Source organism: Solanum verrucosum, unplaced genomic scaffold (assembly GCF_900185275.1).
Source record: "Solanum verrucosum unplaced genomic scaffold, falcon-dt-bn FXZP01000093.1, whole genome shotgun sequence".
In the NCBI taxonomy this organism is placed as follows: Eukaryota; Viridiplantae; Streptophyta; class Magnoliopsida; order Solanales; family Solanaceae; genus Solanum; species Solanum verrucosum.
In genome coordinates, this window is record NW_026020065.1 from 1136377 (window position 1) to 1160075 (window position 23699).

At 36.9% G+C, this 23699-nt stretch overlaps 1 protein-coding gene across 1 annotated transcript; it reads left to right on the plus strand.

The window, feature by feature from the left end:
- The first annotated feature begins 404 nt into the window (after nt 1–404).
- On the plus strand, nt 405–6834 carry LOC125823746 (hydroxyacylglutathione hydrolase cytoplasmic). The gene is made up of 7 exons (XM_049503128.1): nt 405–622; nt 721–843; nt 2491–2652; nt 2970–3048; nt 5058–5171; nt 6294–6470; nt 6637–6834. Exons 1-7 carry the CDS (start codon nt 576–578, stop codon nt 6709–6711), a joined length of 777 nt encoding a protein of 258 aa, XP_049359085.1. The 5' UTR covers nt 405–575; the 3' UTR covers nt 6712–6834.
- Nucleotides 6835–23699: the final 16865 nt, after the last annotated feature.

Consider the following 23699-nt stretch of genomic DNA (forward strand, 5'->3'; position numbering starts at 1 on the left):
CTTTTTTGCTCAAAAGTATTCATAAGAAATTAAAAAAAACACTAATCAGTTCTTATGATCAAATGTAATTCCAATTCAAATATCATTTTTTACTTTATAAATAAAATTTATTTTTTCATATTTTATAATGAAACATGATCAAACGCCTATAAAAATTTTATTATCGGACACTAATCTTTCAAATGAAAGGGAAAAAAATCAAATAATTTTGATGACCAACAACAACAACAATACTCACCTGAACTTGTGAAGATCGAGAGATCGTTTTCAAAATACTCAGCATAATAATTTTGATGACCAAATAGTCCATGATGGGAGCTCGAGAGACTGTTTTTAAAATACTCGGCACAATAATTTTGATGACCAAATTGTCCATGATGGGTGTCTCAAAAATTTTGATTTCTATCCCAGCGAAAGAGAGCTACTCCCTATAATTTTCTCTGCCACGTCAATTGCTAAACGCTGTGTAAGCTCGAACCTTATCCACGTCATTTTAGTCCCCTGTCCTCTTTGCTTATCGAAGTTGAGAGAGGTGAAGTGGTAAAATCTGATCGGCGCCGGAGTCAGAGTCGGAGATGAAAGTTCTTCACATCCCATGCTTAGATGACAACTATTCCTATATGTATATTAGATATCAGAATATCTATTTCGATTTTCTAATTCATATCAGATTTATTTATTAGGGTTTTTTTTTCTTTCTATTTCCATGAATTTCGGCAGGATCATCGATGAAACTACTAAGGAAGCTGCGGTGGTAGACCCTGTCGAGCCGCACAAGGTCCTCAGAGTTGCTCAAGAGAACGAAGTTGACCTCAAGTTTGTTCTCACCACTCATCACCACTGGTCTGTTCACACTTCTAATTAAGTCTTTCTTAGTAGGCATCTGAACAATATTTTATTTAAAAGTTGAGCAAAACAGTGCTGGAAGCTGAAATTGGATTTTTTTTTTTTTGTGTAATTCATAAGTTGTGTTTGTTCATTAAATGAACTTGAAAATATATGTTGAGAGTTGAAGGTTTGAAACCAATAATTCAATTCAGATATACCTTTAGGCTAGTGTTTATGTATCTCAGTCATCATATAAATTTTGAAGTTTAATATGTGCAAGTAATTGCTGAAATAGTATTCATGCCCAAGAAGCTGTTATCGACATGGTCAAATTATTCTAAGGGGATGATCAATTCAGTCTGATGTATGATGAATTATCCTGAAATTGCTATTTTCAAGTTTATAAATAAGGGCACGTGAGTTTTTGAACCTGGCCTACTAGTTGGACGACTGTTGGCAAAGGCAAGCTTATGACATATTGTCTTGTAATTAGGGAAAAAGATTTGTGGGACCGTTTGATCATGCTTGCTTTTCATATGGCATCAGTTCTCCTTAAAAACAGGTTACTTTTGTTTCTTCAGATCAGTATAGGGACAAATTTGGGCATTCTGTGAACTTGAAATCCCAAATTCTCCTTGTTTCAGCCCAAGAAAGATATCTCTTGAAAAAAATGTTGATAATAGGTGCCCACTCCATCACATTTATATGACGTTGTTGACACGCCATAGAGCTTTTAAGATGTTCATTGACTTATATGCTTTATTAGTGTTGGTAGAAGAAATTATTATAATATAATGGTTGAAAGTTTGTTCGATAGAGATAACATCACATCTAAGTTAAAATTTGAATAGTTAAACAAAATAATTGAATCCTTGAAAGTTGTGAAAAATTGAATACTATCAAACATTTTGGGACATCCAAAAACGGAGAGTGTGTCATGCAAATTAGGAAAGAGAGTATAATAGTTTATAACTTATAGTTTGATAAATCAGAAATAAGATACGGATCGAAACAATATCTCAGCTATAATAATATATTTGCTATTACAACTAAGATGGACACAATTACGTGAGACTGAAAAGTTGGAAATTGCAAATTTGCAGAGGGCCTCCTCTTGAGGTGTTGAATGTAGTGCAAAGGAGAATATTCCTAGAGTATTGGGGGATCAGATCTTGAAAAGCAAAGAAGCAGTTTTTGGGGGATCAATTGGGACTTGGGAACTGAATCTTTCGAGGATAATATCCTATGAACCAATGATGTTTGATCTGTGCTATTTTTTTGGGTGGTGGTGGTGGATTGATAGTTGGTTTGTTTGAGGAGGGTATGTGATTGTAACTTAGCTGCTTTTAGGACGAGCGCTATCTAATTAAAACTAATTCATTTCTGATGGGTTGTCATTTACACTGTTTTCTTCTTTTTCTTTCCATTTGTTCTCTGGACGTTATTTAGTTTACACATATTCCAAGAGGGGAAAACAATTCACAAGCTTGATCCATGGCTAGCATAGGTCGAACAGCACACCATGGGAACACATGTTTTAGGACAAACGAATCAACTGTAGGATATCTTACATTTATTTGTCTGCATATGCTGTAAACATCTATTTAGGACATCTGTGGGATCTGCATTTATCTGATCCTGATGAACAACAACGCATTTCAGGGATCATGCTGGAGGAAATGATAAAATAAAGCAGCTCGTTCCTGGAATAAAAATTTATGGTGGATCAGTTGATAATGTGAGGGGTTGTACAGATAAAGTTGAAAATGGTGACAGGGTATCCCTTGGTGTTGACATCAGCATCTTAGCTCTTCACACACCAGCGTAAGTGATTTAAAGTTTGTTTACTATCTCCTTCCGTTACTAATTTTTAAATTTGATGTTCTTAATACTGATTTTTTGTCAAGGACTCAACTGCTTTCGTTATTTGGATACTCTTCTTTGATGACCCTGCCTCTTGATTCTAATGAAAAAAAGCTTTACTCATTTTGGAAATATCTCTTGCATAGCAGTAGGCTCAATGGATCTTATGAAACATACCATTATAATCTCTGGAACAGACTCATATAGGGAATTGTATCTCATCTCGTTATCCTACACGATCATTTCTCACAAAATTAATTGCTTTTTTTTCCTCTCAGCCACACCAAAGGTCATATAAGCTACTATGTTACTGACAAAGAGGGAGAGGATCCTGCTGTTTTTACTGGGGATACATTGGTGAGTGGAGGTTTCTACCTCTAAATCTTTTAGGAGCACATAGAACTTAATTAATAGTTGGTTCCTGTACAGGGTACATCTTGCTTTGTGGCAAGAGAAGCTTTCTACTTTTAGAATTTGTTTAATAGAATTATACTTCTTGTGCAACTAGCACATACTTTTTGCTCATTGTTTCCTGTTTTTAGGTCATTCATGGTGCACCTATTCATTTTACCTATATTATTGCTCTCATCATTCTATTGCTTCTGTTTGTTTATAGTTTTGTTATTTCAGGGAGGGTGTTCCTTCCTGATGAAAATCATTGCGGAAAGACTGTTATTTTGCTGCGACTACTGTCTCGAAAAACCTGGTTCTTTGAGTAATTATGCAAGAAGCTGAAGTGCGGTATAATAAATAAACATAAGGATTTTTACGTGGAAAACTCCTTGCTCAAGAGAGGCAAAAACCATGACCTATCTCTCTATAGGATTTTCCTCAACTCTTCACTAAAACTAGAGTAATTGAAGGTTACCATTTTTTTTGTACAGCTAAGGAATTGTTCCTAACAGTACCTACCCCTCTCCCCAACAATACTCTCAATTGCAGGCTCTGTCGCCTGACTGTTCAATGACTCTACCCAGTCAATGAAGTCCCTTACAATACAAAACAACACCTTCTACAATCAACTAAGAATGTAATCAATTCTTAAGGTTTTCTTTTTTGTGCTCGTGGAATAGCTTCTTCTTGGTGACCCAAAACCATCTCCCGTTCTGCTCAATCTGAGCAGTTCCCCTGCAGTGTTGCCAACTTCACCAGTTCCTTTCGGAGATCTGTTAAGGACCTGGTTCCTGTACTTCTTCCGTCATTCTTCTTGTGCGTAGATTGTCATTTGTACAATGATTGTCAATCATCAAAACAACATATGATCTTGAATGTATATTCAGAGATCAAGGTAGCTCCTAGTGTTCAATTGATGAGAGTTTTCTTTTCTTCCAGTTTTGTTCTAAGGGGAAAATTGAACAGGTTATGGAGATAAAGAAAGGAACTTGAAATGCTTTGAGCGTAAGGCAGAGCGAATGAGGAAGAATAGTTCAACTGCCGCTGGTTGCTCCATTTTGGTGTGAAATGAATATATAGAGAATGCTGAAATTCTCATACTTAATTAGCTTCCTACAGGATTCAATGGGAATTTGTATCTGCTTTTGTTGTACACACTGCAGCAGATTTAATGAAATTTCATCTTTTATTGAATAAGAATTTAATGAAAGTGATAAAGTTTTCTGGTGCATAAACCAGAGGAGAGGTTTCTTGAACACCCTTCATATGCAGAGTCAACTTAAAGACACAGGTATATCCATGTTTTCAAAATAAATCAAAATCAAAAGAGTACCTGTCGATTAATAAGATGAGGTCCTCGATTCCCCTTGCTGGCGAGTTATTTTTTCCACCGAGGAAAACACTTCCTCTTCATCATCAATATCCCTACCATGCTTTATTTACAATTTCACTCTCATTCCTCTGTCCTCTTTGTATGCGCAGCTCTAAATCTTTAGGCTGATACCTTGCAATCACAATGCCAAATCCATCTGCTTCTTCTTTCTTTTTTTCTGGTAAATATCTCTCAACTTTGAGGTGTTACAATAGATAACACAAGAATCTTTAGATTCAACCTCCTTAAGTGGTTCACTATAACTTTGCTCAAGATTTAGAAAGGAAGTGATGGGTTGAACCCAATTTGGCTTACTGTCTACTTCTTCCAGCTTTCTCTGCTCTATCTTGGAATATAGGTGTATGGATTTGAAAAGGTTTTATTTTGGGAGAAGATGATAGGAATTCTAACCACTCCATGCAAGTTTTGCTAAATGTGGAATACAAAGCAACTAACCAATATTTGAAACCATAAGATTGTCTGACAATGTGAGCAGGAGGAGCTATTGTGGACGGACAGCCTCTTTCAAAAAATTGTATTATTATACTGTTGGATGGTCAAAATAGCTTTCTCTGAACATTTCCATCTTTTTGTCTTGCAGTTTATAGCTGGTTGCGGTAAGTTTTTTGAAGGCACTGCAGAACAAATGTATCAATCACTCTGTGTGACATTAGGTTCTTTGCCAAAGCCAACTCTGGTATATTGTGGTCATGAGGTAATGTGTGCATGCTCTTATAATTTTTTCTTAAAGAAAAGAGTTATTCTGTGTCTTCATATAGTGGTCTCAGATTAGATTCTAGATTCTCTAATGTGCCACATTTGTACAATTTTCAGTAAGAGTGAAAATTGCTTTGATAAAAGAGTGAAAAAGTGAGAAGAACTTGTGGTTAAATTGCCTTTTCTTTGTCCATGTGTTAAGGACTAGAGTAACTTTAGCTCCTCAGCTCTAGTTTATCTTTATAGCACAGAGAAATTATTTCTCGTTTTTACTAATCAAAAGAGTTCCTCCTTTAATTTTCCTCCTCTTTAGACTTGGTGTACCAGATATGATAGTCTATTTGCATTCGGTTTGATGAACACTTTGGAAGGAAGGACAAATGAAAAATTCATATAGTACCACCTTGCATGTACTCACTCACATGCAAAAAGCTCTCTCCAAATGTGTGTAATATATCACATGTATTTGGCCTGTGCAAGTATTCTAAGGTTTCTCTTGTGAAAAGATGTCCTCAACTGTAAGACACTGCTGCATTCCAATGAACCTCCATTAAGAAGACACATTCAGTAGTTTTGATTCCAATACTTGTATATGTATGACCCTCCTGGCGGCTGTTCTATATCAGAATTATTCTCCGACTTTAAATCCTTGTATCTAATTTTTTTTTTCCTCCAGTGAGAGCATTTGAACTTAAGGAGAACTTAAACCCCCTCCTCTACCCCCAAAAAATAATGATAAAGGAGAAAAATTACTTCTTAGGCAGACTAAAAATACCCTCCCGCTTATTCTCCCTCATCCCCTCTCTAATTACCCTGCCTGCCTCTCCTATCAATACAAATTCATTGTGTTAGTGCTCTCATTCACATGCTTCAAGCGTTCAAATAAAGGTAACTCCAGGGTAAGGTGATCTGAGCATACATACATGAATGTTATCCAACACGGAAATTGAACTTCTTTTCCACAAATAATTTTTGAATGCATTACTGTATGCCTCTCTCATATTGTAGGTGCTCGTTCATGTAGTGTTGCCAATTTCTCAACATGACTTTCTCATTTTTGGTTTTAGCTGCCATTCTATACTCTCTAAGATACTCCTAATGTTTGTTAAGTGATTTGCAGTACACAGTGAAAAATTTGCAGTTTGCATTAACAGTTGAACCGGACAATGCCAAAATTGCACAAAAGTTGGCATGGGCTGAGCGTCAGAGAAGAGTAGGCCTTCCAACTATTCCATCGACTATTCAGGAAGAATTTGAGAGTAACCCATTCATGCGGGTTGATCTTCCAGAGGTTCAGGTAAACAATAGTTCTGTAATACCTACCTCTTTTATTGCATGTCAGATGATAAATTAGCATAGAGTCGGGACCGAAGTGTGTGACTCAGCCGACAAAATGATAAATTATGCTCGTCTTCATGTGCTACAAAGCTTCTTTTAACAAGGATTTTTTGCTTGCTAAACAGGATAAAGTGGGGTGCAAGTCTCCTGTTGAAGCCATGCGTGAAATCAGGCAACGAAAGGATAATTGGAAGGGCTGAATAATAACATGAGCCCCAGTGTAATGTTTCTAATGGTTAATGTTTGTGCATCTAATAAGGTGGACATGTCAACTGGCAAAATCAAATTGAACTTTTTGTCGGAAGTGTGCATTTTCATTGTTATGTCTTCAGCATCATTTACTTTGAATGTATCTGTGCATGAGAGTATTCATGGCTTAGACTGAAATCCTGGTTAGTTTTAGGTGTAATGGATATTGTAATTCTTTCTATTTCACGAGTCATAGTGACAGACCATGGGGCTCGATCAGAAGATATATATTGTGTTATGTCTGGTAATCCCTTTTAATATCCAATCTAGATTTAGTGTGTAATGATGTCATATCATCACTCAATATAAAAAATTTGAAAATTGTTTGTCTAAAACAATTCCCCAAAACAAGCTCCAACTTTTAATTTAAAAACAAAACAGATATACATATATAAATAAAATTCCTTACAGGGAAATAAAGAAAACTAAAGGTTTGATTGTAACTCCATTTTGCATCAATTAGATGCAACTAACTCAGAGAGACAGAGAAGGAGCCCTAATTTCTATTTCTGTACAGGAGTTCAAAAGAAAATACCCCAACCCCTTTGTACTTAACGAGCAAAACTGAACTATATTTTTATACCATTTGTACTTGAATTATTGAGCACATAAGCCTCAAATCAAATCACAAGTAAGTTCCCACAAACTATATTCTTAAAGCAAAACAGCTAGATAATTTTTGAACCCATCATCCAGTTTAGTTTGTTTTGGCCTTTGAAAACCGGAATATATACTCAAACCCCATAATGTACCTGTCAATCTGAAAAAGGTAAAAGGGAGGGATTTATGTATATATATAGTTGTTCTCCAACAACATACAAAGAAACAAATATTGTGTTTAATATATTACCTTGATTGTCAACTTTAGCCTTACAGGTGTAGCAACTAGTGAACTAAAGTAACCCGAGATGTTAGACGGATTTAATTCCACCAAAAGCACTTTCAGACTGACGAATTTTGGAAAAGAATAAGCATAATAAATAAGATGAAGATCCTGCAAACAAGCAGAGTGAAAATTCAGGCCATATAGAGGAGTGCTAAAGCACAATTGAATTGCTTACCCCTTCCCTTGTAGTATGTATAATTGAAAGCATCACCAGTTGAGTTAAATGAACAAAATCATATAGGGATTCACACATTTTGCCTTCACAATCAAGGTTATCAAGTGAAGTAAGTTTTCTCCCTTGTATGAAAAAGAAACAAGATATCTCCACAGAATCTATAGAGCAATAATGTATGCTTCAACGTGAGGACCAACAATTTTCAAATGATTGAGTAGCCAAGAAAATGTAATAGATAACTGTTCAACAAGGGGACAGTTGCAAAGTAAAAAGTTGACCATTTGAGTATCGATGTTAACATATTTTAAAAACAGGACTTTGAGTAGATTTTTTTTTTTTTATATGGTATGGATTTTTTTAATTTTTTTTTTGAATATTTACGTTAAAAGATAAAAAGAAGCTTGTGATGTACTTTAGATTAAAAAAATATATTTGTATGCATAAATATATGAAGATTTCATCCGTTAATTCGTTATTTGACGGTTAAATCTATGATGAGCTCATATCATAAGCTTATATCTCGTGAGCCAAGATTTCTATTTATTTAATCTCTCTTTTTTTTATTATATATTTTTCTCATTTTAATACATTATTTTTTCAAGAGTCAAATGATATGAGTTTTGACCAACATTTAATAACGATGTATTATTTAAAATTATATTTGCATGAGAAAAACTATAATTTATAATACTTTCCGTATAGATTTTAAATTTCTAAACTTTAATTTTAATATATCAAATAAATCAAATCATATTTATCTTTTAAAAAATGGCAAATTGACTCTCAAAAAGCGAAATATTACGAATATTTTAAAACAGAGGAAATATATTTAAAATTTATGTTCTGCATCTCCATAAAAAATAAGGAAGAAAATAATCGTCATTTTTTACTGCTACTCCATAGAAAATAAGCATATATAGAGAAAGACATTGTTAATTGACTTAATTTTGGCCATAAGATAGTAGTAATAAATAAGAAAAAAAGTTTTAAATACTTACACTATGATTTAATAAAGGAAAAACACTATTTCAAATTTATTTAAAAGAATTTATAATTCGTGTCCATTTTGGTATAGAGCCTCCAATCCTTATTATGAATCGTAATTGTATTTCACGCTTTTATATCCATCTTACTTTCATGCAACAAATCTATCTTTTTAATATTCAATTATTTCCCATTAATTAAAAAATAATAATCTTTAATCCCTCCATTTTTTTCTTCCGCTAACTCACGTGAACAGACCTCTCCCTACCCAACCACCCCAATAGAAATACCACCTCCCTACCCGACCCCACCCCCCAAATAGAAATACCCCTACCTACCCAACCCCCCAATAGAAATACCCCTCCCTACCCAACCCCCCAATAGAAATACCCCTCCCTACCAACCCCACCCCACCCCCAAATAGAAATACCCCTCCCTACCCAACTCCCCCCCCCCAAATAGAAATACCCTTCCCTACCCAACCACCCTCAAATAGAAATACCCCTACCTACACAACCCCCCAATAAAAATACCCCTCCCTACCCAACCCCACCCCCACCTCGCGACTGTCTCGCCACAACGGTACTCACCCCGCTACAGTGGCCCCGCCCTTGCGGGAATAATCTCGCCTTAACGGCTTGCATGGGACCAGTGAGTCGATTTAAGAATTCCAAAAGCAGCTTGACACTCATCCCTTTGTCCTTTAGGGATTGATTAGTGGACAGTCTGCGATGGTACAAAAGCCAAAGGAAGGCTCTAATTTTGTTTGGTGCATTTGCCTTCCAGATCCATTTAAATCTCGCATTAGGCTCCAATGTTTTCTTAGCAAGTTTGCCCTTGATGTGGTTGTAAGTTGTACTTGTTGAGAATAGTCCATCATTTGTGAGTCCATAGACTAAGCAGTCTTCTTTGGTGCTTTCTTTTGAAAAAGGGTAGCTCCTAATAATGCTTTTGGTGCTTTCAGGTAGCTCAAAGGAAAGTTTGTCAAAATTCCACATTCTATTTTGGTATACGTCAGCAACTTTGATTTCATCTTCTTCATTTGTCATTAGGCCTTGGACTGTTCTCCGTAGAGTGTCATGGTGTGGGAGCCAGTTATCCTTCATGAATCTGACTTTGTCTCCCTTATGCACCACCCATTTTGTTGCTTCAGCATTATCCACTCATCCATTTTGAATGTTTCTCCACTCTGTATTCGGAGTTTGTGTTGGGTCTGTGGTACTTTCTCATCAGGACTTTGCGCCAGAGTTTATTAGGATTTTGTATGATTCTTCATGCTAGGCTTGATAAGATAGCTCTGTTCTTTATTTTAGAAAAGATGCTCAGGCCTCCCATGATCTTGTTGTTAGTAATGGTGTCCCAATTGAGAAGGTGGATTTTCCTTGTTGTCCCCCAGATGAAGTCCCTTTGAATTTTGTTCATTGTGTCAGTGATCTTGGCTGGTATCCTTATGTATTGCATCACGTGAGAGGGCATGCTGCTGAGAGTGGCCTTTGCAAGAACTACCTTACCAGTCATATTAAGGAACTTGGTCTTCCATCCAGCCATTTTCTTTCTCATGTTTTCAATGATGTGGTGAAAGTCAACATTCCTAGGTTTCTGATGGAAAATAGGAAAACCCAAGTACTTACCAAAGGCTTCAGAGTTCTTCATGCCAAAAGTGGTGGAACACATGATTCTGGTATGAGTAGTGGAGTTTTTTGAGTGGATGGCTTTGGACTTAGAGAAGTTGACTCTTTGGCCAGAGTTGGTACAGAAGTCATTGAGAATTTTGGAAATGGTGATGCAGTTTCTGTTTACAGCTCTAGCAAAAAGGCAAAGGTCATCAGCAAAGAACAGGTGGGATATTTTGGGTCCTCTTGTAGTGATAGTTATGGGGGTCCAATGCTTTTACACTACAATTGTTTGAATGTCCCTGAGAGCCTTTCCATACACATGATAAAGAAATAGGGGGACATGGGGTCTCCCCCTAGAGGTCTTAAAGAAATCAGTTCTCCTTACATTGACAAGGATGACAATAGTGCTATTACTGATGCAAGACATGATGAGGGTGGAGAGCTTGGGGGGATGTTAAAGTATTTGAGGGTTTTCTGATGTAGGACTATAATGACTTGAAAAGTTGACTTTGGTCAACCTTCTTGGAAGTCGTGCTCAGATGAAAATTCTGACAGCTAGGTTAGCTTCGAAAGATCGATTTTGGTCTAGAACGACCCTTTGTTCACTTCCCGAGATTTTAGATAGCAGTTGTGGAATCTGGTTCAAAATGATACTGGGTGTGGGACCCACTTTTCATCGAAGCGAGCTCCAAATGGAAATTCCGCATTCACCGTTGAGTCTGAAATATCATTTCCAATCAGATTTCATATAAGGTTTGTATTTTTTCCGACTCCGAACGAGTTCGAAACATCGAAATTTAAGTTTGAAGGGTTGTAGAATTTTGACGCTGCGGTGACGTGGCAGAGCCACGTGACGACACGTGGCAGAGAGTGAAATCTGGAAATTTCCAGAATTTAAGACGAAATTCGTCCAATTTTTTCCTTCAACTTCAACTTGAGATTGCTCCTTCATTTTGAGTCCAAATTAAGTGATTCAAAAGGCAAACTTCAAGAGAATTTCGAGGGGAATCTAGCGGTGGTCTCAGAAACACGAGGGGAGGCTTCATTTGAGGTAAGAAATCGATTTTTAGCCACTACCAGGGTGATTTCCGGATGGTTTTGTTGTTGAATTTTGAAATGTGAGATCTTGATCATCGTAAGTCCGTTTTGAGTCATTCTTGTGGCTAACTTGTAGAGTTTTTCGCAAGGATCGTCGTGGTATAATCTGTTTGGGTTGAAAGGGTCTCGTTTTTCTGAAAATTGGTGAACTAGGGGCTGCTACTTTTAATTGTTGTGGCTGATTTGCGGTGTTTTAAGCATCTGTTTGTGCTAAAATTTTGGGGTATTAGTTTAGTAAGGCATTTGGGACGTTTCCACGGATTCGATTTTGAGATTCTAATTGTGGGCCCCACAATCCCGTTTTAGACCCGATTTTGGGTCCGTCTCCGAAAAATATAATTTTAGTGTCAATATATTCGTAATGACGAGGTGATTAACCTTTTGTTAGTGGGGAAGCATTTGGAGACCGTTCGGAGGGGAAAAGATCCGGTACCGTGAGTCGGAGCACGTGTGGTCGGCTTTCAGGTAGGCTATGGTTTTCTCTCGTGAGATTGAGCATGTTTAGGCATTTGTTTATTGATTTGCTTGAGTATGGAGGGGTTCGGGTGTCGAGCACGCTAAATTTCTATAATTCCTGCCTTAGACCTTATTTCGGGAAAGTGTTGGATTACGACAGCATGTCTCTTGATACTATTGAACATCCATACTTTGTGATGTATATGATAATATTGATTTGAAGTATGTTTGGCCTTAGTCTAGGCTTAGACTAGTGTTGTCATACACTTGCGAGATTTCAGATGTCGTTGGGCAGTAGAACTTTTTCCGACGTCGTTTCGGACGGTCAGCTCCTTGTAGACTGATATAGCAGACTTGAGTCTGATAGTCGGTAACTCAGCTTATGACCTTGTATCCATAATGCCCTGCTTTTCTACCTGCTACAAATACCCGGTTAGAGTCCGTGGTCCAGCTTACCTGTGATCTGGTTTCGGCTACAGTACCCGGTTAGAGTCCGTGGTCCAGCTTACTTATGTCCAGGCTTAGCTACAGTACCCAGTTAGAGTCCGTGGTCCAGCTTACCTGTGATCTGGTTTTGGCTACAGTACCCGGTTAGAGTCCGTGGTCCAGCTTACTTATGTCCAGGCTTAGCTACAGTACCCGGTTAGAGTCCGTGGTCCAGCTTACCTGTGATCTGGTTTTGGCTACAGTACCCGGTTAGAGTCCGTGGTCCAGCCCACCCGTGCCCGACCTTTGGCTACAGCACTCGGTTCGAGTCCGTGGTCCAGCCCATATAGGTTGACTCATTAGCTATAGTACCCGGTTCGAGTCCGTGGTCCAGCTTGCACGTGGTGTATTCCCAATTCCTCACTAAAGCTTCAGTTTAGTCTTGATTACTCTCATCTGTAGGTTGAGGTTTTGGAGGTTGGAGAGATTCTGATTAAAGTCCGGGACGTAATGAGATCTTGGAATATAATTGGGAATGGTTCAGTTAAAAGTCCGGAAATTGGTAATATTGTGGTAGACCTTCTAGCTCCATTATTTTACTTCAACTGTCGGTGCATCTACCGGGCTTATGGGGGTCCGTGCAGGTGGTTTCTTTTATTGTGCACGAGCGTACCGTCGGGTTTATGGGAGCCCGGCGGAGTTAGTTAGATTACTTGTCTTTGTTGCCTGTACGCTCGTGTACATACCCCCCCATTTACTACTCTTTGCACTTGATGTGACCCTTTATTTGCATTTCAGTTTACTTTTGCTTATCTTGCTCAGTCGGCCGATGATGCCTACTGGGTACCTGTTGTTTTGGTACTCATGCTACGCTCTGCATCTATTTTGTGATGCAGGTCCGAGCACTAGTAGCCAGCGTTGATCGAGCTTGGAGTAGACTTATCCGGAGACGGGGGTGAGTACACGGCGTTTTGTACTATTTCAGTCTCCATCTGTATATATAGACTTGTCTTTTTCCTTTCGAGACAGTCCAGTCTCTGTTGTCCAGTTTTAGGACTTGTACTCATTTTGTAGTAGCTCTGTACTAGTGACTTCCAGGTTCTGGGAGGGATCTTTATTTGTATATATGTTTTTGGTTTGCGTCCGCCTGTTTATATTGTTATTTGCCTACTCTTGTTTAATTTCTACCCTCAGACCCATTACTTGTTCCGGGTTACGGGTTGGCTTACCTGCTGGCGGGTTATAGTAGGTGTCATCATGACTTGGTAAATCGGGTCGTGACAAGGACCACTCCAATCTATCAAAGGCTTTTTCCAGATCAATTTTGAGGATCATATTGAACATTTGGCCTTTCATCTTGCCAAAATGGGTGATGTATTCTTGGACAATGATGGCATTGTCAGAGGCTTTTCTATTTGAGAGGAAACTAGCTTGGCTAGACCCAATGATGGATGGGAGGATGGGTTTGATGCGATTGACAATGATTTTTGTTACAAGTTTGTAACTGGTATTGCAAAGGCCAATGGGTCTGTAGCTTTTGAGACTATGAGGGTTTGGGCATTTGGGGATGAGGCAGAGGAGGGTGGTGTTATTGTGGGCAGGCATCTTGGATTGGTCAAAAGCCATCTTATAGAAACTAGTGGTTTTGTTGCTTACAATGTTCCAGAATTTTTTACAGAACATGTTATGTAGACCATCAGGTCCAGGAGATTTGAGAGGGTGAAGAGCCTTGAGGGCTTTGAGGATTTCATTGTTTGTGAGGGGAGTGCCTATGGATTTGGACATATCCTCAGAGAGTAAGTGATCTTGAACCTTCACATTATCAACGTTTCTTTTTGTGTGTTGGTGGTTACTAGTGTAGAAGTCTCTGAAGAAGTTGGCAATGTGGGTGTTGAGTTGATCCTGGGCCTCAAGAAGGTTCCCAACATCATCCTTAATGGAGGTGATGCGGTTTTTTCTTCTTCTATTGATGGTTAAGGTATGGAAAAATTTAGTGTTTGCATCACCTTCACCAAGCCAATTTATCCTAAATTTGGTTTTCCAAAACTTCTTTTTAGCAGCTAACAGATTGTCATAGTCCTTGAGGAGGTTGGACTTGAAATCATGAAGGAAGGGCCTAAAGGGGTAGTTTGAGGACCTCTGGATCCCATCCAGTCTAGCCAAAATCTTCCTCATGGTTTTGAAGATGTTCCTAAAAGTAGAGTTGTTCCAAATAGTGACCTCTTTCTGGAAGAGATTTATGGCCCTATTCAAAGTATCTTGGTTGTCAAAACAGTTCTTTATAAGGGATTGGAAGGATGGGTGTCCACACCACATGGGTTCCAATCTGAAAGGTTTGGTATCTTTCTTGGAATTGTTATTGTCAAGAGTAATAAGCATAGGACTATCACGACCCGATTTCTCGAGTCATGACAACACCTACTATACCCTACCAGTAGGTAAGCCAACCAAAAGTAGAAACAAACTAAAATAAATATATACAGAAATCCCTTCCAGAACCTGGAAGTCACTAGTAAAGCTATCTAATAAAGAGTATAAGTCCCAAAAGTGGACCACAACAGAGTGTATCCCAAAGGCAACAAGACTAGCTAAAACAAAAGAAGGAGACAAGACAAACCCAAAACGCCAAGTGTTCGCCCTCGTCTCTGAATCACAGCTGCAAAAAAAGGCTGGAACTACTCACCGCTGGTAACTGGTACTTGGACCTGCATCACGAAATAGATGCAGAGCGTAGCATGAGTACCAAAACAACAGGTACTCAGTAGGCATCAAAGGCCGACCGAGCAAAAAGGGTTAAAACAATAAGAAATGATAGAATCTAGACACAGAGATGTCAAAACGGATATGAAAAGAAAGCACACGAGCATACCAGAAATAACTAAGTACAACTAAACTAAACCTAACTGGACCCCCATAAGCCCAGAAGGTACACTCGTGCACAAGATTAAATAAAACCTGAATGGACCCCCATAAGCCCGACAGGTACACAAAAAAGCTAAGTCTACTGAGAAAGAAGAAAATCGGGCTCCCTACCCAAAGTAACCAAGAAAACCCATCAGACTCCACCCAGCCAACAGTGCACTCACAGCCAGCTAGAAAGAGTGACCCCAGGGGTCACCCTACCAAACAGTCCACTCCCAGTCCAGCTAGAAAGAGGGACTCGAGAGTGACATTGATATCGTGAGTTATCCTACCATGCAGTCAGCTCCCAGCCCAGCTAGAAAGAGCAACCTGAGGATACCCAGCCAACAGCACTCTCCCAGCCCAACTAGAAAGAGAGGCCCGAGGGTGATCGCCAAAATCACCGAGTCTACCCAGCCAGCGATACGCTCCCAGCCCAGCTAGAAAGAACGATCCTGAGGGTGATGGTATTTCCAATAGGATCCAATCCAACAACAGCCACCATGGAACGCCGTCCACTCTAAGAAATCACAGAAAAGGCTCCAAGCCTTTACTATCTCAATCCCACGCCTCTAGTGATGCATCGAGCCTTCGAGAACCCGTTGAAACCACAAAATTAGAGGGAGATGATACAGAAGTGCAGCAAACAGCGATAACGCCTAATCTAAGGCTCAACTATCAGACTCAAGTCTGCTACTCTAGTCTACAAGGAGCTAAGTCATGACGTCGGTAAAAAGTCAAGGCTATCCAGCCCACATGGGTAATAAGTCTAAGGCAATGCTAGCCTAATCTAGACTAAGGGAATCATGCTTACGGTTAAGGATGAACAAGCATAAAACACATAGCATACAAACATACAATAACATTTAGCACAGAAGCATGTAACTCTACTAAACCGGTTAACATAATATTATACTTGAAATATGGTCAATCGATTCTAACATGAGGTATCTAATCAAAGTAAAGTAGGAAACTGGTACTCACCCCCAATTCACTCCAATCAATATGTTTTTACATAATTAAGCTCAATCTAATTGAAAGGAAGTCGTAGCCTACCTTAAGGCTGACTGTGTGCGCTCCAAATCACTTTGCTGGAGCTTTTCCTTCCTGAACAACCTTTGAACATTGTCACTCTATCAAATATAGGATCACAACGTTAGTACGGTCGTTTAGACACCAAAATCACAACAAATGAAGATGGGTCAATTTTGGAGTCAAAACGAGAATCATGGGACCCGCACCGAACTGTTCGAATTTCACTCCGTCAAGAGACCCAAAATAGTACCCCCAAACTTGTGTTTCAAAATGGAACACAATTCGAGGCTCAAAACGCAGCAAGAAAACCACACTTTAATCAACTTAAAAGAAAACCTGCAGCAATCTAAACTCGAAATTTATAAAAATCTAATGGTGACCAACACTCATTGAACACTCCACGATGAAGCAACGACAATTCCCAACATGTGGGACTTCGAATCACCCAAAAAAGGGATAAAATGAAAGAGATATGACCAAAACAAGAATGCCAAAAACAAAAACTCGAAAAAGGGAACAACAATCAGCTTAATCGCAAAATTACCTCAAACTACGTGCACCCGACAACTTCCGAAAACTCTACAGTGAAGCCACCAAAAATACAAAGCTCCCGCACTTCGAATCGCCTAATTCGGTTGAGAAATGAGAGAGATATGAGGATTTTAATTTTGGAAAAGGGTTGTTGATATTTCTGCATTCTATAGCAGATTTTTCTGCATTAACTTTTCAAAAACTTAAAACTCTGACGGGGTGCTTCGATCTCGTTCGGAACCCCGTACAGGCAAATGAAATATGCAATCATACCAAATTTAATATTCCAAATTCAATGGCGCAGTCGAAATTTTCATACGAGGTCATCTTGACAAAAAATGGGTCATACACCCAACCGCCATTTTTTAAGTCAAAAACCAAAAAAGGGCTCGAAAAAAAAATCAGAAACCTCGGGACACAAAAGAAGGGTCAATCTAGACCAAACTCGACATTCCAGAGCTAACCGCGCTGACGGAATTCTCATCCGAGTGTGTTTACTCAAAATGTTGACTAAAGTCAAACTTAGGCTTAAACTTAAATTTAAAACGCCTAATCGCAACGACACACACTGAAAACCTCGGGAGTCATGTTAACCATGCTACTAGCCTAAAATGATCCTTCTGGAGTTGATGAAATCGTCAGAATTAGATTATGATGTCATCTTCTTGAACCTTTGATCGAAAATGATCGTTCAAGGTTCATAAGCTCCAAAAACACTAAAACTCGCACAATAACCAAACGAACAATCAGGTGACCGAACTGTCAGTCCAGCAAGTCATAAATGACTTGGGGTCACTATAGAAATGCTCTAAATGACACATAGAAGGGTCATTACAATAGTGGTCAGACTTGGTCATGAGGAGGTGAGTTACTACAGAGTTGGGAAAGAGTTTTATCCAAGAGTCATTTCCAACACACCTATCTAATCTTTCAAAAATAAGGCTGATTCTATTATTATATCTTTTGTTAGTCCAGGTATACTTGCACCCTTTGAAGCCTAAATATATCATTTTGCATTCATTTAAACAATTCCAGGGGAGACTGGCTCTGTTATGGTTAATATTGTTTCCTCCTAGCTTCTCCCTTGCATGAAGAACTTTGTTGAAGTCCCCACCAATGAGTCATTCCCCATTGATGGTGCTTGAGAGGCTCCCTACACAACCACCCCAATACAAATACCCATCCCAACACATTGCTCCCTCCCCCATCCCCCCACCCCCGCACATGCACCCCAACACACAACATTGATGAGTCCATAATTTGGACTCATTTAGGACTATATTTTGATAGAATTAGTGTCCTCAAATGCATATTTTATCTCAATATCTGATGAAAATCCTTAAGTTTCAAGTATTTGGAGTTTGAGGCAAAGCATAGACACTATTAGGCAAGAATGAACAAGGCAGCTGAAAAGAACGAAAAAATGAAAGCCTGAAGATCGTCGAGCCCAGTTGGAGAGTCGCCGATCGTCCTAGAGATTGCCTTTTGTTCAAGTGCGCTGAGCCTTGAAGGAAAAGGTCAAGTTGGCGATAAAATGGAGCAGTCTGCGTGTCGCCGAACAGTTTCGCAAAGCAATACCATATTGCCCAACGACTCAAAATGCTAAGAGGCTAAAGGCTAAAGCAGTAAGGCGATAAAATCGACCAAACGAAAGATCGACGAATGTATCGACGATCCCGACTAACTTCGCCGAAGGGTCCTTCGCAGCACATTTTCAAACACTATAAATACTGGTTTAAATTTCTAGCTTAGTATCATATCAGTATTATTCTTAGAACTTTTTACAGTTTTTTAGAGAGTCTAAGTTTTAGAGGGTTTTGGAGACTTTGTTCTAAGACCTTGAAGATTCAAAGGGTGTTAACTCTAAGAAATTGGACTTGGGTCTCGAAGATTCTTCACTCTTGACGTGTTTTAGAGTTAATCCTTCATACCCAATTGATGGAAACTTATATTGGTATAAATTTTTATCTCTTCAACATGTCTAGCTAAAATCTCAATTCTTTGAGTGTGATTTTGTGAATATGGGTTAGATTATTTGTTGGGTCTTGCTTATTGATGGTTTATTTGTTGTTTAAATGTGATTTCGTTTAGTAGTTGTGTATGAACTTAATGGAGTTGTAATTGCAAATACGATTTCATCTTTGTGTTTTCGGTTTGCTCGAGAGAGAGAGGTCGTAAAACTAAGACTACTAAATTGATAGTCGGTGGTATTGAGTCGACATGGGTTCAACTTGAGAGAGTGAATCTTTGTCATTCTCCCACACATTCAGCTCAAGAGAGTGAATGGGCTAAGGCAGAGGTTGTGCTTAAAGCGGTAACTCGGTGTTCGAGAGAAACCGAGTCGATTCGGGGTAAGTTGCTCAAGAGAGAATTTACCCCCACTATAGTCTAGCCTAGTAACAAATACTCAACAATTTACTATCAACAACATGTACCCGATAATTTAGTTTATCATGTATTCATATCACATCCCAAGAATCACGTCTCTCTATCTAGTTTTCGTATATTTTCGTTGTTTGTAGTTTTTAATTAATACAAAAAAAACTCATTGATAATTGACGCTTGCGTCACCCCCTTTAGATTTAGTATGTTTATATTCGATAATGTCTAAAGTTATGACTAATTAGAATTAAATTTTATTTTTCTATTAATTCTCAAAACCACCCCCTTGGGACTCGACCCCAACCCTTGGTTGGGTTACTTTACTATTGTACGATTGTAGACACTCGAATTAGAAGTTGTGTCTTGATTACGTAAACATCAAACACACAGTTATTAAAGTATTAAAATGAATACTTCAAATTACAAAAGATATACACACTTATTAAAATGAATTTATTACTCTCTTTTTTTCACTTTTTTACTTTTGGCAGTTACATACACTTCTCCCTACCCAACCACCCCCAATACAAATACCCCTCCCAACACATTACTCTCTACCCCCCCCCCCCCCCCCCCCGCACATCCACTCCAACACACAACACACACTTATTACAAAAGATATGCATACTTATTAAAATAAATTTATTACTCTTTTGTTTTCACTTTTTTTACTTTAACAGACACCTTTCCTACCCAACCATCCCCAATACAAATACCCATCCCAACACACTACTCCCTACCCCTCCCCCCACCCCCGCACATCCACCCCAACACACAACACACACGACATTGATCCCTATATAATGATATGCATATAATTACCACCATACATATTTCTTCTTTTCCAAGTTTTTTCTTTTAGCATCTTTCTTCTAGCATTACAAGGTTTGTTTTGATCTTCTTATTGTATTTCATAACAATTGTTGTTCTTGTTGTATTTCATAGCAAAAAAAATAAGTTTTGTTGTTTTTCTTCTAGCATTACAAGATTTGTTTTGTTCTTCTGGTTGTATTTCATAGCAAAAATATTAAGTTTGTTGTATTTTTCTTCTGGCATTATAAGATTTGTTTTATTCTTCTGGTTGTATTTCATAGCAAGAACATTAAGTTCTGTTGTTTTTCTTCTAGCATTACAAGGTTTGTTTTGTTCTTCTGATTGTATTTCATAGCTAAAAAATTAAGTTATGTTGTTTTTCTTTTAGCATTACAATGTTTGTTTTGTTCTTCTGGTTGTATTTCATAGCAAAAATATTAAGTTTTGTTGTATTTTTCTTCTGGCATTATAAGATTTGTTTTATTCTTCTAGTTGTATTTCATAGCAAGAACATTAAGTTCTGTTGTTTTTCTTCTAGCATTACAAGGTTTGTTTTGTTCTTCTGATTGTATTTCATAGCTAAAAAATTAAGTTATGTTGTTTTTCTTCTAGCATTACAAGGTTTGTTTTGTTCTTCTGATTGTATTTTATAGCTAAAAAATTAAGTATTATTATTTATATTTAAGCATTACAAGGTTTGTTTTGTTCTTCTGGTTGTATTTCATAGCAAAAACATTAAGTTCTGTTGTATTTTTTTCTGGCATTACAAGGTTTGTTTTGTTCTTCTGGTTGTATTTCATAGCATAAACATTAAGTTCTGTTGTTTTTCTTCTAGCATTACAAGGTTTGTTTTGTTCTTCTGATTGTATTTCATAGCTAAAAAATTAAGTTATGTTATTTTTTTCTAGCATTACAAGGTTTGTTTTGTTCTTCTGATTGTATTTTATAGTTAAAAGATTAATTATTATTATTTATCTTTAAACATTATAAGGTTTGTTTTGTTCTTCTGATTGTATGTTATAGCTAAAAGATTAAGTATTATTATTTATCTTTAAGCATTACAAGGTTTGTTTTGTTCTTCTGATTGTATTTCATAGCAAATTATGTTGTTTTTCTTTTAGCATTACATGGTCTATTTTGTTTTTTAGGTTGTATTTAACAGCAAAAACATTAAATTCTATTATTTTTCTTCTAGCATTACAAGGCTTGTTTTATTCTTCTTCTACACCTATAGAACAATTGGAATGGAAGGGGGATGCAGATGCAGTCAATTACTACACCTATTCTGTTTTTTATTTGGTATGTATTGTTTCTGCAAATGTTTGCATTTAGGAGCGTTAAAAGGGAATTGCATCAGTTACGTGTTGATATTGATAATGTAGATTTGCTTAATCGAAAACTTAATGCAGCCAATGTCAACAGAGAGTTTATTATCGATCAAATTTGCGAATTTGATATGCACTACATTTCATCTACAAAAGACATGGAAAACTTAGTGCTCCTCTCTCAAATTAGGCCAGATTTGCATGTCGCCCTCAATATTTCAAATCGTTGTAGCAATGATGCATTTGAATGGATTTGTTTTTAAAGATTAGGATTTTAATATTTTAGAACATTTTTTGGATAGTCAATAGCAAAAAGAGTATAATATTAGTTTCTTAATTTCATCTAAAATTGTATATATCGATTATCTCATCCTATCGGGGCTAACCCATATAGGCTTTAAAATTAAGGGGTCAGATCGGGCTAGCCCACTTTTTGTGAAGGCTAAAAATGGATCGGTCCAACACACAAGTACGTGGGCTACGAGATTTGTTCGATCAATCATTTTTACTTATGTGATCTATTTCAACTATTCACAATTCTAAAAATTAGTCTAGCCCAAATGGACTTAGCATTAATTTCTTAGTTTCATAATTAGAAACAAAAAAAAATTTAAGATTAATTTCATGAATAAAGTAGAACACTAGGTATAGATGTGAATCAACAAGACTGAAAAAATAACAAAACTTGAAATTTTTGCTATGAAAACAACATTAAGAGGGTGAAAGAAATTGACTCATATAATGCTAGATAAAGTTGCTAAAAGAAAATTAATAGAAAAAATTTGAAATTTTTGCTAGTGAAAAAATGTGGATGAGTGAGTATCTACATGCATAGCATTGTTTGGCCAGGTCGTGCAAAAAAATCATTTTGAGAAAAAAAATGAATCGCAACAAAATGGCGATTCGGCTGGAGATTAACCTAGATTTTTACCATTTCATATTTCATTATTTTCTTGTTAAAACCATGTTTAATTATTATTTGTTTTTCTTATTTATTTAGTATTTGCTTTACTTTTATATTTTATTTTAATCTATTTTTAAACCTCTTTTCTTTTGTCTTATTTTGTTTATTTATATGTTTAAATTTTTTTTACTTTTAATTATTTGATATTCAGTGAAAGAAATTTCAAAAATCAAAACATCATAAAATTAAGGGTTAAGTGATTTGCGACCCATTAAAGTTGTCTGCATAATTCACTTAGATACTTCATCTGAAACTAGTACCTATTGAACACTTTTATCTATTTAAACTTTGTTCCTATTAGATATTTTTTGGTAATCAGCAAAAATGTAAAGTGCATATGACACACTCTCTATGACATTGCAATATGCTTAATGAAATGACGACACGTGGCAAGTGGGACCCAAAAATTATAGAAAATGATTTTTAAACTTTAAAAAATAAAATTTATTTCAAATACATTTCAATCTTTTTTTCTTCAATATAAAAATATTGAAAATAATAACTCATATTACCCAACCTCATGCTACCCCACCCCACCCCTTTCTTCTTCATCTTCTTCCCTAATCTCTGCAACATTTCATTTCTAAACCATAATGAAACTCAATATCTTATCAAATTATTTATCGATTCAGTTTTTTTTTAAAAAAAAAAATCATACCTAATACGTGAGATGAATATATAGAGAGAGGCACATACAAGAATGATGAAGAAACGAAGTTTGTTGACGGATAATTATTTCAAAATTGATTGCAAAAGAGAAATCAAGAGGACTCAAATTAATTTTATCGAATTTTTTGATATTATATTTTATAAGTTAAATGGTTTACATTTTAATTTTGAGTGATGTTCGTTTGAAGATGACCGACAATGGAGCAATCGGCTAAATTTTTTACTCCAATGTCCAAAAATCTTCTTTCTTCTTTCGATTTTGAAAACTCAATGCAATTGTCTTTGAGGTGAAGAAGACGATTAAAAGTGTGAGTGGGAGGCTTTTTCTTTTTGCGATTAAAAAAATTATTGGTTTCAAAAATATTCAAGTCATTTACGATGATAAGAATCAATGAAAGGAGAAAAAATGAAGTTTTCTTGAAAAAAAATAAAAAAAATACAATTTTAGAAATCTTCACGCGCTAAAGAAAAGTGAAAAACATTTTTTCTGTCATATCAACATTTTGTGTTTAATAGGTATACATTTTGAACAATTTAGGTGTTCAATAGGTACTAGCCCTAATTGAGGTGTCTAAGTGAAATATACGGACAACTTCAAGTGGTTGTAGATGACTTAAGCTTAAAATTAACTTGTTGCATACAACATATTATGATTGACTATACAAAAAAAGTTTTAAA

Coding starts and splice junctions, on each gene's coding strand:
- LOC125823746 (XM_049503128.1), top strand. CDS start 576: ATGAAAGTTCTTCACATCCCATGCTTAGATGACAACTATTCCTATAT. Junction 623..720: donor GATGACAACTATTCCTATAT/GTATATTAGATA, acceptor GAATTTCGGCAG/GATCATCGATGAAACTACTA. Junction 3,049..5,057: donor TTTTTACTGGGGATACATTG/GTGAGTGGAGGT, acceptor TTTGTCTTGCAG/TTTATAGCTGGTTGCGGTAA.